This window comes from Hylobates moloch, unplaced genomic scaffold (assembly GCF_009828535.3).
Source record: "Hylobates moloch isolate HMO894 unplaced genomic scaffold, HMol_V3 SCAFFOLD_3, whole genome shotgun sequence".
Lineage (NCBI taxonomy): Eukaryota > Metazoa > Chordata > Mammalia > Primates > Hylobatidae > Hylobates > Hylobates moloch.
In genome coordinates this window covers 129515628-129533444 of record NW_026652278.1, presented here as the reverse complement: position 1 = coordinate 129533444, position 17817 = coordinate 129515628, and the positions used below count along the sequence as shown (strand labels likewise).

Genomic DNA, 17817 nt, shown 5'->3' with positions numbered 1-17817 from the left:
AAATCTCCACCTGAAATTCAGATGGTTTTAAAAACATTTCTTGCAATAAGGTTTTGATAAAAGCTAAGGTTGTAAGATACAGTAACTTATGAAGACATTACGTGAGATAATACAATCAATGTATGTGACCTTCTAGAGGTCTGACCTGATCCCACAGACAGCCTTTTTAGAATGCAGAAGAGTGAACAGATCACTTATCCTTTAAATGATCTTCTGTAATGATCATTATTTTTCAGCCAGGCTGACACTTTGAAGTTATAATGATGGAAGGTACTTTGATGTGCTGTACTGCTGCTTGAGGACAGAATCACATCTTCAGAAGACAGGGGAAGAGATTGTAAAGTTGGCATCCTATTCTCTCCTATGAATGACAGAGCAAAACAAATGCAGAAACTTCCTTAGGATGCTCTGTTACATGAGCAAGTGGGCTTAACTGAGTTTTCAAAGAATTCTATTAAACAATCTTTAGGGATTAGCTTTATGTGCTAAGATTATTAAATAATGAACTTTCAAGAAAACGAACTTCAGATTTCATTAATTCAACACCCTTGTCAACTCATGGGGAAGTGTAAGTCCAGAGAGATTTGGTGATCTGTGTTTCTGCTAGTGATGGAGACATGACTAGACCCAGACTTTTCCATAATTCTGTGAAATCAAGTGAATACAAATATCAGAGACAGAACTCCAGAGAAAAGGTGTCACCAAAAGACAATTTACATTTGGGATGATATATGAAGACATTTTTCTTGGTTGTAGAAATTTAGAGTATAAAGCTGAGGGAAATGATGGAAGCAAAGAGAAATTAGGAGATGGACAATTGTATGAACCACTTTTGTTTCCCTTGGGCAGAGAGTCCCTGAAGCCATTAGATAGTGGCACTTGACTTGAGAAAAATGTTCCTAAAGAGAGGGACATGAATCTTTGTAGTCTAAGAAAAGGCATTAGTAAATATAAAATGAATGCACAAAAGCTTATTTTTCAAAAGTTTTAACTTTTGAGCTGAAAGATAAAAGATCACAACATTTCCATTTCTGCGGGGAATATGAATCTTTGTAAATGGACAGCCTGAGGAGAGGAGAGGGAGGGCTTACAGGAGGTTCTGCCATTCTGAGAGCCTTTGTGACCTTTTCAGGAAGCTGTCAACTGTTCCAACCAGGAGTCTTCATCATCACTTTCTTGACAGTGACATATTATCTCTCTGAACTGGCAGGGTGCTTAGCCCATCAACTCTGTTTTTTTCTCTTTCCCACCTTTCCCTCTGCTCCATTCAGCTGCTATGTCATGTCCTCTGTGGCCTTGGCATGTGGATTTACCACTTTAACTAAAGCCAGGCCATTTCTATTGGCTTCCCTATCAACTTTATACTTTTCCTACTAACATTAGCTTCATTTGCTAAAATTATTTTTCCCTTAATTACCCTAAGAGTATGAATAGAGATTTATTGCAGTGAAAAATTATTTTCAATTTTAGGATCAAGTATGTACATACATACCTATATAATCATTCATATTTAGGCATTTTATAAAACCAATTCATCTATATTTTATTTATTTATTTAAGATGAAGTCTCACTCTTGTTGCCCAGGCTGGCATGCAGTGGCATAATCTTGGCTCACTGCAACCTCCACCTCCCGGGTTCAAGCGATTCTCCTGCCTCAGCTTCCCAAGTAGCTGAGATTACAGGTTCCTGCCACCATGCCTGGCTAATTTTTCTATTTTTAGTAGAGATGGGGTTTCACCGTGTTGGCCAAACTAGTCTTGAACTCCTGACCTCAGGTGATCCACCCGCCTCGGCCTCCCAAAGTGCTGGGTGTGAGCCACCTTGCCAGGCCCAATTCCTATATATTTTAAACTATAGGAAGCCAGTGTTGGGTCCACAAAGTGATGTAAAGACATGATTTGGAGCATCTAGAACAGTGATTTTAAAACCTACCTCAACTACTGGAACACCTCTTTCTTTGATAGAATGTCAATACATAAAACTAGTAAGAGAGGACTCATCTGGTTGAAATGAGTGAGAACAGGACAGTCTATAATCCCATTGCTTATCTTATATTGTAATTCCCAGAGCACCCTACTTGAAAGCCAGTTGTTTAGTTGACCACGAGATATCAAAGTGAAATGATCAATATTAGTTGCACTTGCCTTTGTTGGTCAGAAATGTTGGAGGCAATTTTGGGTGGTAGAAGCAGTAGTTCATTTGGTGGGATTGAATGTCTCCATGTTTACTTGTTTCATTTCTTATTGTGCAGCAGAAATGTGATGGGACCTGGTTTGTGGGTTTATAGTATAAGTGTTGTCAGTTCCTTCTAAGACATGTGTTTACCGTCTAAGGGAATTTTGAACCTCATTCCCATTTACCATGCCAAAGTATATATATCTATTTTATGTTGCCTTGTTTTTAGCATAAGAGTATATTTACTTAACGTTGCTTGTCTTATTATGAGTCCTTGGGCAAAACAAGGGGCAATTGTACTCTGTTGGATGGGTGGCAATTTTCAGAAGTGCAAGAGATTTTTAAATTTCAAAATAGCGAACAATGGGGTCTATCTTTCCTCTGTTTGGGGGAAGTAATAATAATAATTCTTCTCTCTCCTAGCTTTTAAAGATGAAAATCAGTTTGTATTTGATATTGTAATTTAGGACATCATTTTAATCATTTTATATCATATACTTGTCTCTTATAAAACAGATAATATACTATAAAATAAAATTTAATGAGGACCCATTTTAAGTCTTGTATAGACTAATTAACTAAAAGCTACAAAAAAGTCTTGATATAATGAGGTCCTTCATTCTTTTATTAGTTAGAATAATGCTAGCTGTTACAACAGACAACCCACAAAATTTCAATGGCTTTAAACAATCAAAAGTTTATTTTTAAAAATTATATAACACTCCATTGTTGGTGTCCCTGGCCACCAGTAGGCTTTCACATGTTTATTCTGTGACCCATATTCCTTTCATCATGTGGCTTTGTCATGCTATAGGTCCTTTGCAACTAGCTCACTCAGGAAAAGAATGTCACAAGGTGACACACTTAACCACCTTGTTCTTCAATGACACATCTACTCACATTCTGTTCGCAAGAATGAGTCACCTTCCCCTCCTAGATAAAAGAGGGGCTGGGAAATGTGGTGTCTGTCTTGGTAGCTGCTTCTCATAAATAACTTATACTTTGGAAAGAGAAAACAGACTTTTGGTGAGTAGTTGGTTGTCTGAGCTGTAAATCTGAATCTTAGAAACACTATTATAAAAATCGTTTACCAAAATGTTGCATTATCTTAGTGTTGTGCAGACCAAATCCTGAGGAAAATAATAATTTTTTTTTAAAAATTAAAAACAACCTAAGAGATACAAGAATTGAACATCAGTGTAAAATGTAATGTATTACCATTAAAATGTTTTGTCTTCTTAGTTTTTTAATTGCTAGTATTTTATTTAAAACCAATTTTGTTTTTGTACACTAGAACTTCCCTACAAATATGTTTGTGTTTATCCATGATAAATATGGATAACTGTAATATATCTGGAAGACACACTCTAAATCTTTAGAAAATGAGAAAAAATGAGATGCAGACAATGCAAATTTTTTGTGGGTATGAAATGCAAGCAAATGAAAATTTACCCTCAAGCTACATTTTGCTGAATAATTTTATTTAGTCATGAATTTATTCTAATAGTAGAATAAAAATAATGAATAGATAAAACTGCTTACATTTATGTTTCTGATTGCTTATTATTCTGTATTTCTGAGTTGCGAGTTTTCATTTTAGTTCATTTTTCTGTGTGGTGGTGGCTAAGAGTGACCCTTCTGGCCATTTTTCTATGTGGCTTTGCTGCACTTTTCTCCTTCCTTTATGCATCTCTGCACATTTTTCCATGAGCTTCCTTTAGCCCTGCAGTCTTTTAATCTTTGTCTGTTCGTTTCTTACATCTCCCTACAGGTCTCTCTGTCTTCTCTTCTTTTATGGAGTTCTTCATCTGTGGACAATGGAGAATGGTGAGATTTAGATTAGACATCAGTGGTATTGAAATTTAAAATGTCTCAGTGAAAACACCCATAGCCTTGCCGTGGTTCAGGAAGAAGCAGAGGGCAGGTGTTTGATGCTGGAAATCAGTAAGATCACTGTGCACATTTATGTAACAATATGCTCGGCCCATCACTTTGTTCAGCCTTGGCCCAGAATCATCATTAAGCATGAACATGAACCATAGACCTTTAAAAAATGTTCATAAATAGGCTTATTGAATGTTTTCTTCCTCTTGCTATATTTTTTTCAGTGACCACCTATGCCTTCCCTGCAACTATGTGCTATGTCTCTTCAAATACATTTCATTTATAATGTTTTTAATAGCCAAATTCCCACTCAGTAGAAAACTAGAGTTACCGCCATAGCACTAAATGACAATGAGGCAAAATCACTGAAAACACACAAAGAAATGTGTGTTCTTCTGCAGATGCTCTCAGTCATCTGTAGTCCAATTTTTTTCATGTCTGGAAAACTATTTGTTTTCTTGAACGCTTACTTGTACTTCAGTCCCTGCTAGAAATGTCAGAAATCAGAGAGGCAGATAGGACAGTTCCATGTCAAGGGGTCTCTGGAGAGTTTAGTGTGAGCAAGAGTCAGGAAAAGCACGTCAAAATGTATGGAAGATAACTCGTGAATGAAAAATACGGATAGCTTTTCTTTGAAATGTACTCATTTACTTCTTTTGTCTGCAACACATGACTGAAGTTTGAAGCGTAGAGTAAAATTAACAGCTGTGGTAATAAGATAGAGTACTTCTGCAAAAAAGTAAATTGGTGGCTTGAAAAGAGAGAAGTGAGAGATATTGGCATCATTTCTGGGTCAGACCTACAGAAAAGCTTTCAAGGTCTTTATAGGGTCACGGTAAAGAAAATGTGAAACAAGTATGATTCAAAAATAAATGCTTTGAATCAAAAGGTACTTAATATAAGTACTTTATGTTGAGGTAAATTACAGCTCCATTTCAATTGTACATAAAGAAATAGTCCCCAGTTTCCCTTTATGTTTTAAATCTTACATTTTAAGGCATTTGCCATTTTTTGCTCTTCTTAATTTTTTCTCTTTCCCTCCTTTCTTTTTTTCTGAATGCCAAGTACATTTGTTAAATATTTAGAATTTTTAAATAGAAATGTGAAGCATCAACCATTTCTCTCCAGAACACACAAATGTAGGTTTTGACAGAACTGCCTATCCTCATCCCAACCCCACAGCACAAAGACAAGTTTAGATGCCCCAGGATCCATGAGTTCTGTAGTCACCATTCTGTGTGTCCAACAGAGGGGAGTGTATATGATCTATTTGGACTTGCAGAAATCTCAGAAGACTGTATTCATGTTATAAAATAATCTTGAAATATCCTAAATTCAGGCGATTAGAGAATTACTCATGTAATTCAGACCACTCATGTAGGCTGAATGTCAGAAATCCTTCTAACCTTCAGGTCTCCTTGACTTCTCTGGAGAATCAAGCTAGGTTTACTCATTTCATTTTCATAGCAAGGATCACTTTTAGCGAAAATGATGCACTGGAAACAATAGTCATTTCTGATGCTCCATGATACAGTTGCAAAGCATGCTTTAAAAAAATGCACCTTATTCTGCATTATTTACAAGTTTATTTGTGGTGTGAATGTTTTTTCTACTATTTCTACTATTAAATGTGAAGAAAAATATACTTGGTTTAAAATGTGTCACACCATGACAATTAGTCTTCTAATATTTGCCTCATTTATATAAAATATAATACATGTTTGTCAGCATGTAAAGGTCCTGGGGGCCTTGTACCTAGAGTTAAAGCAGGCACAAAGCAGCCATGACATTGTGACAAGATATACCATGCATGTGGAACTTAGGGCCAGAAGATGTGGGTTCTGGTTCCAGCCCTCCCACTTACTACTTTTGTGATCTTGGTTATGTCCTCAACCTCTCTGAGCCTTGGTTTTCTTGTTTAAAAATTGCGGGTATTACTTCCTGTTTCCATGGGTTGTTGTAAATTTTGTTTGCACATGCTCCTTCTCATTCCACAAGTGATTTAAAATGACATGCACATATTTAAAGATAAAATAAGATGTATTTGCCAGTGCTTTATAGATTATATAAACATAAGTCGCCTGCCATCATTATAGGGCCATTTTCATTTCTGGGGAAGCCTATCACTCAGAACAAAAATGCTTCTAAGCACATGTTTTGGAGACTTCCATTTAACAATTTCAAATAAAGCAAGTATGTGTGACATAGACTGGTTATAAGTGCCAATTTAAAATAAGCCTATAAGAAGACTATCCAAGACCTTTTTGACTGAAGACCATTTACAACTAATAAAAATAGCAGACTCTCACATACTTAATGCCTGTTAATTGAAAAGAGCATATATGACAAAAAGCTGTTAGGATTAAGTAACTCTTGTAAATGGTATTTCGTTAGTCATAACAAACATGTACTAACATTTGAGAAAGACCAGAACTTAATTTTGTTAAGAGTGAGTCATTTTTACTCAGCTTAAAAATAATGCTTTTGTTGCATTTAGGATTGGTGGATACCTCACAAGAACACAGAGGCTTTGAAATATCCGTGGCCTACTGGTTCCTTCCTCTAATTCCCTTCATTATCAAGTGCCATTTGGCTTAATCTTGGGTTACTAGCAATGCTATCTGCTCTCTGCATCTAAAGCCTCCAGAAAGATTGCTCTGGCATGGCCTAACAGCTTTTATCAGCTCACCCAGTGGCTCTTACACTTTGATACTTGAAACCTAGAGTTAACTGTGTAGGGCCAAGCTCTTCTGAAGGAGTCAACTGCTCTCTTCTGTCAATAATGGCTGTTTATGCCAAAACAGCCAAGAGAGCCTCCCCAGCCCCTTCCCTCTGTCAAAGTGAAATGGAACCTAAGAATGGAAGCTAGTGGCTATTTTGCCATACCCCAACCAACTTGCCATTGCTTAATTCCATCTAATTATCAGCTGGGCATCGTAGCTCATGCCTGTAATCCCATCACTTTGGTAGGTGGAGGCAGGAGGATCACTAGAGGTCAGGAGTTGGAGAACAGCCTGGCCAACATGGTGAAACCCTGTCTCTAATAAAGATTAAAAAAATTAGCTGGGTATAGTGATGGGTGCCTGTAATCCCAGCTACTGGGAGGCTGAGGCAGGAGAGTTGCTTGAACTCGGGAGGCTGCAGTTGCAGTGAGCCGAGATTGTGCCCCTGCACTCAAGTCTGGGCGACAGAGTGAGACTCTGTCTTTAAAAAAAAGAAGATTTTTTAAAAAAAGAATAATTATAGAGAAATTACTGGATATGCTGTGCATTGCAGCAAGATTAGACTCTTTCTCTTGTTTATATTTTAAACTGTTGTTTTTCTCACTAATATCTGTAGAGTATATTTGGCTGATAGTAAGATTGTTAGTCTGTTTCTGCTTATCTGAGGCATGCTTACCTTCCCTCCTTCTCTATAAAAAAAGTTTTTTTAGGGAAATTTATTGTGAGCTTCTGTTTTCTTTTAAACAATATATAATTTTAAAATTCTATTTCCCAAACAGTGAAACTATTTGAAAACATTCACTTGACATTACAATTCATGTTACACAGAAAAGTGATAAAAATCATGAAATCAGTTTGTCCCCTTCTTTATAATAGATAAAACTGTAGTGTCAAAGAATACATGAGAAATGCTAGTTTGATAAAAGCTCTAATAAACTTTATATTAAACTATGATTTTCCTTTTAAGTAATAGAGTTGAGGGACCCACATGCTTGAAAGTGAATACACTTTGGTGGTCCAAATGCCCGAATTTCAAGGTAGGGTGTGTATGCACCTGAATTCTGGGGCTTCCACTTACCAATTGTGTATCCTTAAACAGTTATTTAAGCTCTTGAAGACTTTATTTTCTCATATATAAAATGTGCTGATGTTCCTAACTCACAGAATTTTCTAAGGACAAAAGGAGACACATATGTAAAGTGCCGAATAAAATGTTGGGCACATAGCAGCCCAATGGTAGCAGCTGCTCCTGTTGTTTTTGTTATTAACAAACAGAATGAAGGGAAACCAAACTACAAGGTTAGATTTTCTAGGATCCCTTCTGCTTAGATCAATTTAGGAAACGGCCCTCAGAGAGACTGTAATGTCTAGGCAGGAAATAGGCAGGGGGCTGACCTGGAGGAGCTGGACTGGGAAGATAAATTCTATGCTGGGAGAGCCACAATCCCAAATTTCAGGCTTATTTCTTTCTGCTATTTTGCAGCATCATGTGATGTGACAGTACTCCCTGTTTTGGACAGGTTACTTCACTGCAATTAATAATGTCACTTCATTTTTTATTAATGGAAACTTTATATACCTTAATCATATGCTTGCAAGGAACAGAGAGTCTTTTTCTCTTCTTTTCATCTCTTCCCCTCTCCTCCTAGAAAGAATTCCTCCCCATATGAGGATGTTATAAAAGCTGAAAGGATTCAAGGTCAAAATAATACACTGAGTGGTTGAAAAGCTATGTATACACCTTCATGTTCTCCTTGTTACCCTTTTGCATTTACAACAGCCCTTTTTACAAAGAAACAATTCATCTTTAATTTGCTTTATGCCATTCATCCTTTTATATTTGATTGGCTCAGTGATTTTCTTTACTTAAATTTAGCATTTATCAATCACAACTAGCAATGCATGTTATAGTGTTAACAGAAAATTCCACGGGACCCTCTTCACACTGGGGAAGGGGACCATCTGCTACTTTCATATTAGGATGTCAAGATTTAGAGGTCAGTGTGTTTCCTCATCAAGGCTGAAGGCTTTGGGAATCAGGGGAAGTGTCAGTCTCCAAGCTGCATAATGAATGACAGTTGCTGACTGGCTAGTCTCGCATGTTTTCAACAGGGGTATCGCTGTTCAGTATAATGTGCTAGGACTTAGTGTGCTAAACACACGCAGCTTGGGTAGTGAGGCAGGCTGTGCCTTTTCCCCCCTGATTCTGAACTGCATTTTCATCTTGGAAGAAATTATATTGAGGTCTTCATTAGTGGCACCCAGCAGGGTGAAGGCTCCATGAGGGCTGATAAGCACTATGGCTGAAAAATGATCAGCCTTTGTGCAGGCAGTTGAAGGTTTAAGTTGCCTGAACTGGAGAGAGTCTGAAGAGGCGATTATGTTAAGCAAGTAATGTGTATTGGTAACATGGAATCAAATTATTAGGGTCAGTAACTTCCTGGCTTTCCCAGTGCATTAAATGAAGACATAATATTGCATTCGTGTCGGGTACTTCTTGATGCCACATAGCGTCAGCACTGTCCGGTCATCTGTACTTCACAGCATGTCACCTCTAATTTCATGGGATTATCTGCGCTGTTGCATTATTAGATACTCACTATCTTGAGCTTCCTTTGAACTCACAGCAGGGCAGTGCAAAGTCATTACTGTGAACACTTCTGTGCTTTCTTGTGTTATATACAAAATTATGGCCACATTTAGAAAGGTAGCTATGTCCCACTATCATACTTCCAAAAGTGTGCGTTTATTTGGTGGGAATGAAAGCTATTGATGGAAAAAACATTGAATGTGAAAAATGTTTTTAAGGACTAGTGTTAGAAAGGTGTCAAGGCAGTGAATTAGTATTAGAAATGTTTATAGGACAGTGGTTCTCAAAGTGTGGCCTGATCAGCAGCCTCAGAATCACCTAGGAACATATAACTACTGAACTGGAAACTGTGGGGTGGAGCTCAGCAGTCTGTGTTTTAACAAGCCCTGCAGGTGATTCTGATGCATCTCAAGTTTGAGAAACACTGCTGCAGCATTTACGGAGTACATGAATGACATAAATCCATATGTTGTGGGGTATAGCAATAGACAAGACAGACGAAGTATCTGCCCCCATGGACCTTATTAAGTTACAAAGGAATATGTGGTTCTTTGCCCTGATGAAATGTTTATACATACCCAACAGAGCCTATAATTATTGTAGATACCATTATATTCTTCATTTGAATTAGCCTGTTATTTTCTTCAGTATCAGAGAATGACTAACAAAAGATAATGAATAAGTGATTCCTTTGTGCATTTCAGAACCATTCCCCTTGCAATATGTATATCCATGGCCATTGTCACCATTGGCTATGTGCTGACAAATGTGGCCTACTTTACGACCATTAATGCTGAGGAGCTGTTGCTTTCAAATGCAGTGGCAGTGGTAAGTCCAAGTTGGGAAAATGCCAATTGGAATTTAGGTTAATGAGTTGATGCAATTTTATAGTAGTTCCCTCTAGCAGAAAGTGTTTTGAAATTCGGTAATCTTTTCTTGACCTGAATAATAATGAATATTTAAAAAATTTAGAGCATACCTTAGCATATTCCATTTAACTGATATATCTAAATTCCTATATGATTTCCCATTATTTCTAATTTCTTATAAAACAGTTTCACACATACATGCTTGAAAATCTGTCAAAGCTTATTCTCCCAGCACGTCTTTAAAGATAGGTGGACAGTTATTGAATATAAATAAATGCATTTTTTGTATGCAAATTACAATTTATTCTGTACACTTTCCTGTTTGTAAACTTTTCATATGCAAACTCAAAATCCTTTCCCCAAGTGTCACTTAAGAATTTTGATGTGGACCATATAAATTGGTTTTCCTAGTATATCCTTTTGAATACTAGTCCTGGGATATTAATACATTTAGGAAATACTGGGTTATTCAAAGTTAAACAGATGTTGTTATAACACTTCTCAGAATATTAAAGATACCAACGTGCATTTTAACTCCCTAAGAAGTGGATACACATAATTTTATAGCATTTTCCAAAATTTATTTGACACCAGGACCATCTTTATCCCCAACGATCATGTTATAAGACTGTTATTCTGTGACACATAATTTTATTTTGCATAAAACTTAGCTAGTAAGAGACCATTCACTCTTGACCTCATAACAATGAATGGTGAAAAGTTAAGTTCCCATACTTGATGTCAGTTCCTTTTAAAATAGTTAGTATTACCTCATAGCAGCAGCATCTACAGGGAATAAATTATCTCATTTCATTTGAAACTGTGTATGGGTTCACTATATTGAAAAAGACTGACCACTGCTCTAAGTCCCACCAGACAATCAAATATACAAAGCTTATTGAAGTCAGGTCAGTCACCTCATCTTTTCAGACAAAGGGCAGCACTTATTCTTTGGGCATAATGTGGCCCACTAATTACATAGCACCAGCTGCATCAAGGACAACCAATGAATCCAACATTTTCTTTTTTTGGAAAATACATCCTTCACGGAAATTTGCAATATTGCACATATCATGTCATAAAAGAACATTTTAAAAGTTGTGTTTATCTTTTAAGTTTCTGTGGCTTATTGGACTTATATTTGTGTTCTAGCCTTTTTATAGGAAACCACAAAAGAAACTGACAGACACATGAGGGGGAGGGAGGGACTTTATAAACAGAGGTTTAGCTAGTGTGATTTTCTGGGAAAAAGATTTTCAGAGCTACTCATATATATGCTATAAATTATGAAGTCATCAATTATTTTATTTACCTCCTAAGAATGGGATTGGCATATGAAACACATATCTGTAATACTTCTCAGTGTATTTCCATATAAAATATGGTTTTCCAGGCTAAAGAGAAAGTATTATACAGAAAGATTTCTATCTCCAGAAGTAGAACTTCTGATGTGAGCTTTTATCACTTGTCAGAGTCAGAGACAATACACATCATAGTTGATAAAGATTCGATAAATGGATCATTGCTTTTTGAAAGTAGAGAGAAGGTGCTTGTTTCGACCTTTGACTATAGTTTTGCAACAAGCAATACCATGATCCTTGCTTTTGATTATTGTCTACAGAGTTAGTCTGATCCCAACCAAAGAGAGAAATTATAAAACATACAAGTATCACCAGGCTAATAGAAAGTCACAGAGCAAGTTTGGCCTAGATTGTTTCATTTTATTCCACTTTCTGGCAAGGCATTAATTTGCTTCGTTCTTTCTTTCACTAGACCTTTTCTGAGCGGCTACTGGGAAATTTCTCATTAGCAGTTCCGATCTTTGTTGCCCTCTCCTGCTTTGGCTCCATGAATGGTGGTGTGTTTGCTGTCTCCAGGTGAGTGAGTTCATGTATTTCCAGAAACACATTTCTGTTTTTGAGATTGGATCTGATAAGGATAACTTTAAAAAGAAAAGAAACAGTGCCTCCAAACCTGTTGTTTTTAAAGGGACATGCAAGATTGAAATGTTGGTCCAAGTATCAACAGCACGTTTTATTCTGTCCGTTAGAGGGCACTGCTTGCCTGTTAATAGCTTATTTGGAAGACCGACATGTGGCTTTTTTAAAAATAGTATTTCCACAGAGTCTAACAATGGCATTTTATTTCTGGTGATATAATTTTCTGTTTCTCTGAAGACGCCACGAAAAAAGTAAAGTAAGAGACATCAGAAATCACCACCCCTATCATCAGTATTTCCTTTGTTTAGTTTGATGCAATAGTCTTTTTGTTTTAATATAAGATTAAAACCTAATCAGATAAATGTGAGTGCTACATATATGCGTGTGTACCTGTGGATGTGCATGTGCGTGTGTTTGTTGAATTGGATTGACAACACACATATAATACTAGGAATCTAGAACTAGATTTCCCATCAGCTATTTATATGTAGAGAGAGCTATACCGAGTCAGACATTGCTATTCTTTCTCTTCAAAGAATAATATAGTGTTGGCAGATTTTGTAAAATTCAAATTTAGATTTCCTATGATATTTCTCCACCTTATTTGAAAAGTGAACTTAGGCAATCACCTAAGAAATGCCTGATCATTTGGTATGAAAAAGATGCACATTTTCTCTGGGATTTCTGGATTTTCCCTTTGAAATGATCAATCATACAGTCAACTCCACCCACATTTCTCTCCCATCAGGTTATTCTATGTTGCGTCTCGAGAGGGTCACCTTCCAGAAATCCTCTCCATGATTCATGTCCGCAAGCACACTCCTCTGCCAGCTGTTATTGTTTTGGTAATGCATATTAACAAGTATATCTAGATATAACCTTGAATAATAGGTTAGCAAAAAGGAATTCCAACCAGACATTAGATAGTACTTTACTTTCTCATTCATTTCTCTAATGTATGTCATGGTGGAGTTTGGGAGGCAGGATATCTTCCATCTCTTCCCTTTACTCCATATTTCTGATGCCTATTTTTTTGATGCTTTGGGGCAAAAATCACATCACCTCTCTTTCGTCTTTGCAGAAATGTGTTAAGGTCTAAGGAAAATGATTAGCTTGGCTCCTCTCATCAACATAGCACCTCACAGAAAAGAATGGAGTATTAAGTCCCAACTACTTAAGGAAAGTAGAGCAAAAAGCTACAGTCCAAAAAGTACCCAGATGTGTCATCTAGGCACCTTATAATGAAATGCACACAAAATTGAAAGAATTGATAAAATCCTAGACAGTGCCATGATTCATTTGAGACATTTGAGAGCAAGTGTCTTTTATCCTGCAGGATAAAAATAAAAGCACCATGAGGTAAATTTGAGTTGTAAAATTCTTTCTGCAGAGCAAAGTGTTGTGAAATGTGAGCTACAGAAGACTGTATGAGGTGTAAAAGTCCTCAAATACCCATTGGCAATGTTATATTCATTTTTACTGATTATTTTGTTAACATTTCTCTCAACTGGAATCTGTTGTCAGGAGCACCATAGAATGCAATGAACATTTTTTTCATGCATTTAATTTGTTTCAGAACGTTTCCTTGAAATTTCTTTTTAAAGTATGTGTACTCTCTGTGCAGAATCTGGACGTTAACGTCACTTGTGGGAACAGAATGTATTATTCCGTGAAGAGGGCTTTCATTTTAAGCCTCTGCTATCAGTCATGCTGTCCTTGGCATGTGCAGCTGCAGAGACTTGCTAAGCTGATCTCTGCGCTTCATTCTTCTCCGTGGTCTTGAGGGTCACACATGGCAAGCACACCAGGAGAGTAAATGTGGAGGAAAAAAGGTCAATGTTTTGCAATCAAGAGCCAACAGAATCACCTATGAGTGTCTGTGTTTCCTGGGTGTGGATAGCCAAGAGCTCATCAGAGAGCATTTGCAGAGCTTTCTGTAAATCTTCCAGTTGGGTCTCTTTTACTGTTTATTTTCGGTTATTTACTAATCATCTCAATCTTTGAGTCTTTCAATTTTGAGTCATTGAGTACCCTTTCTTTTACTCTTTGAAAACATACTATCTTCCCTCAAATGCAAAAGGAACTAAAAACAAAACACAACATTCATATAGAATTCCACTTGAATAAAGTATAATGGCCATATCACTCTCATACTGTTACTGGTGTGTAAATGGATTATGACAGCAGAATATAGAAAAGAGATTAGTCAAATCCAGGTTTTAACTATGATGATAATTTATGAGTATAAATAATTATTTGAAAAAGGTCATAATGCGTAGTGAGGTTTTTGTTGTTAATCATCTCTATTTTCACTGAATTCACCAAGCTTGCTTCCCTTTCCCCCCTCAGCACCCTTTGACAATGATAATGCTCTTCTCTGGAGACCTCGACAGTCTTTTGAATTTCCTCAGTTTTGCCAGGTGGCTTTTTATTGGGCTGGCAGTTGCTGGGCTGATTTATCTTCGATACAAATGCCCAGATATGCATCGTCCTTTCAAGGTAACCTCCGCAATCTTGACGGGTTTACATAAATCTTTCTCCTAATACCTAGTCCTCCCTTTGTCATAACTTGCTGATGGGGAGGTTGGGCTGGGGGCAGCATCTGTGGAATGAAAATGTTTTAACTCTTGCAGGTAGTGCTTTCCTGTTGGATTTAAGTTGGAAAAAAAATAGTTCATCCAATTTTTTATGTGATGGGCTTGAACTTTGTATGTCACATTTTTGAAAAATGACGGTATGAATGAATGGTATGTTGATTTTTCATGAATGTGTTCAATGACCTGATACACTCAAAGTGTATCAGGCTACTTCTGTCTGTCTTTATGCTGGAGTTGTGGACAGCCATGGTGAGAAGGAGTAAGGGAGATACTTTGTTAATGCCAATTCCAAAAAGGAATTTGCCTTTACAAAATAGGCATTTTAAGTACTTAAATGTTGCGACTTGTTACACTGCTCTTTCTCTATATTATACACTCTAAAAGGAATAGAAATGTAAAATATATAGGGAAAGAGAAGATCTACGAATTTACCACTTAATACCCATTTACCGTAAGCAAGCATCTCCGTTTTGGAGGACTGGAGAAGAAGCTTGTCTTCTTCTTCAGACTTGACTCATGGATTGATTTGACCTCACCATTTATTTGTTTTTAAGAAATGGCATAGATAAGGTTGTCAGTCATGTTGTCAGGATTTGTTTCTAGTAATATTCATTGCCTAATGCTGGTGGCATCTTTATTAGCGGTTGAATAGGAGTTGGCTTGTTTTATTCCCGTCAGTTACTATTGTGGATCACAACAGAAAAATCAATATGCACTGAAAGACTTTTAACATGTTACAAGCAGCTGGTGCTCTTGACTCCACATTAAAGTGGGTTCTAATCATAATTATCAAAGAGCCAGTCTTTTAAAATCAAAACCATAAATCATCATGGCATTTAACTAGTAAAATAATTCCAACAGAACATCCCTAATAAAATATCCTTTTTTGTCCTTAGAGTTTGTTCTATCAAAGATTTAAAAACAATTTAAATTAAGCTGAATTACATTTAAGGGAGTATGTTTAACACATTATCTGTGCACCATGAAAGAGGTTTTGCTACTAAGGCACTTTGGTGCCTGTCACCTGGTCGCATTACTACAGCATATCACTAAAGTATATGTCATGACTGACACGCTCATCTCAAACCCAGCTTCTGTTGCTTGAACATGTTTGAAGTGACTTTTTTTGTGTTCTGTGTTCCAGGTGCCACTGTTCATCCCAGCTTTGTTTTCCTTCACATGCCTCTTCATGGTTGCCCTTTCCCTCTATTCGGACCCATTTAGTACAGGAATTGGCTTCGTCATCACTCTGACTGGAGTCCCCGCATATTATCTCTTTATTATATGGGACAAGAAACCCAGGTGGTTTAGAATAATGTCAGGTAAGAATTTTAAATACTTTCAGGACATTGTGCAATACCATGTAGAAAACCCATAAAGGTGTACATACATAATATACTGAACATTTAAAAATGTAAGTGGCACAATTGATGATTTGAGAACATTATGGCATTTTAATTGGAACTGCTTTTTGGCAGGAAGGACATTTAGCATACAGCCATTGAATCCTTTCGGACATTAGTTTGGGCTGCTGTAATCACTTCTTAGGAGAAACAGCTTTGTTTTAGATGAAATAATTTTATCAGTAGTTCTCTAAACGACCTAATCTCTCTTTGAATCCCTTACTAACCTACTTATTTTCCTTCTGGTTTGAATGCAGTTTAGTGATTCTATATCATAAAATGTAACTTGATGAGTGACATGAGATTTGTTGGGAAGTTAGGCAGTGGCCTGCAAATGCCTTAAACATTATGATTGTATGCTACCTTAAAAGGAAGGGTGACTCATGAAGGATTATAATAACAAGAACAATGGAGAGAACAATAGCAGCTTCCACATATGTGTGCACATGTATAACTTCATTTCATTTTTTTAAATTTTACTTTAAGTTCTGGAATAAACGTGCAGAACGTGCAGGTTTGTTACATAGGTATACATGTGCTATGGTGGGAGTGTAAATTAGTTCAACCATTGTGGAAAACAGTGTGGCAATTCTTCAAGAACCTAGAACCAGAAATATCATTTGACCCAGTAATCCCATTACTGGGTATATACCCAAAGGTTTATAAATCATTCTACTATAAAGACACATGCACACATATGTTTATTGCAGCACTATTTACAATAGCAAAAACTTAGAACCAACCCAAATGCCCGTCAGTGATAGACTGGATAAGGAAAATGTGGCACATATATATGATAGAATACTATGCAGCCATAAAAAAGAATGAGTTAATATCCTTTGCAGGGACATGGATGAAGCTGGAAGCCAAACTAACACAGGAACAGAAAAGCAAACAGCACATGTCCTCACTCATAAGTGGGAGTAGAACAATGAGGACACATGGACACAGGGAGAGGAACAAGACTTTATTTAATTCATATAATATCCTACTGAGGTAGGAAAATTATTATCCCCAGTTAATAGGCTTTGAATTATAGCATGAGAGAATTCAGGTCACTTGTTCCAAGTCATACAGATATAAAGTAGAATAGCTGAAAGTCAAACTCAGGCAGTTTTATATTTTAGGAGAATCACCCTGGGGGTTGTGAGGATGGATTAAGATAGGTTGGGGCTGAAGACAGAATATTGACTTTGGTGGTTACGGCAGCAATCCTGATGACAATTGAGGGGGGTTCTGAAGACAGGCAGTATCAGCAGGGTCTGAGAGAAAGTGAAACATACTAAAAGGAAAAATCAGCAAGACTTGGTGACCAGTTAAATTGGGGGAGGAGAAAACATAGTAGATCACTAGGTAGGAAGGGTGCTTATGAATAGCCTGTGTCGAAAGCATATCTCTCTGTCAGAGGCTCTCCTGAGTCCTTTCCCCTACATGATCATCTCAAGCAATCCTCAACAAGGTTGATGTGTGAGGTGCTATTATTCCCAAGTCCAGATGAGAAAACCAGGGCTCAGGAAAATGGAGAATTTATTTTTGAGTGTATGTATTTTAAACCATAGAACTAGGAATTGAACCCACATCTGCTGGACTTCTAAGTTCATGCTCTTTTTAGAGTGGATCCCTTGTGGAAGGGGG

General features: G+C 36.9%; 1 protein-coding gene across 1 annotated transcript in view; it reads left to right on the top strand.

The window, feature by feature from the left end:
• SLC7A11 (solute carrier family 7 member 11) overlaps positions 1 to 17817 on the top strand; it is a 70987-nt gene that overhangs the window by 45986 nt on the left and 7184 nt on the right. Inside the window, exons 7-11 of the mRNA XM_032147277.2 lie at positions 10078 to 10201; positions 12016 to 12119; positions 12931 to 13027; positions 14532 to 14681; positions 15924 to 16101. Of these exons, the coding sequence (XP_032003168.1) occupies positions 10078 to 10201; positions 12016 to 12119; positions 12931 to 13027; positions 14532 to 14681; positions 15924 to 16101 (653 nt within the window). The remainder of the gene's footprint in view (positions 1 to 10077; positions 10202 to 12015; positions 12120 to 12930; positions 13028 to 14531; positions 14682 to 15923; positions 16102 to 17817) is intronic.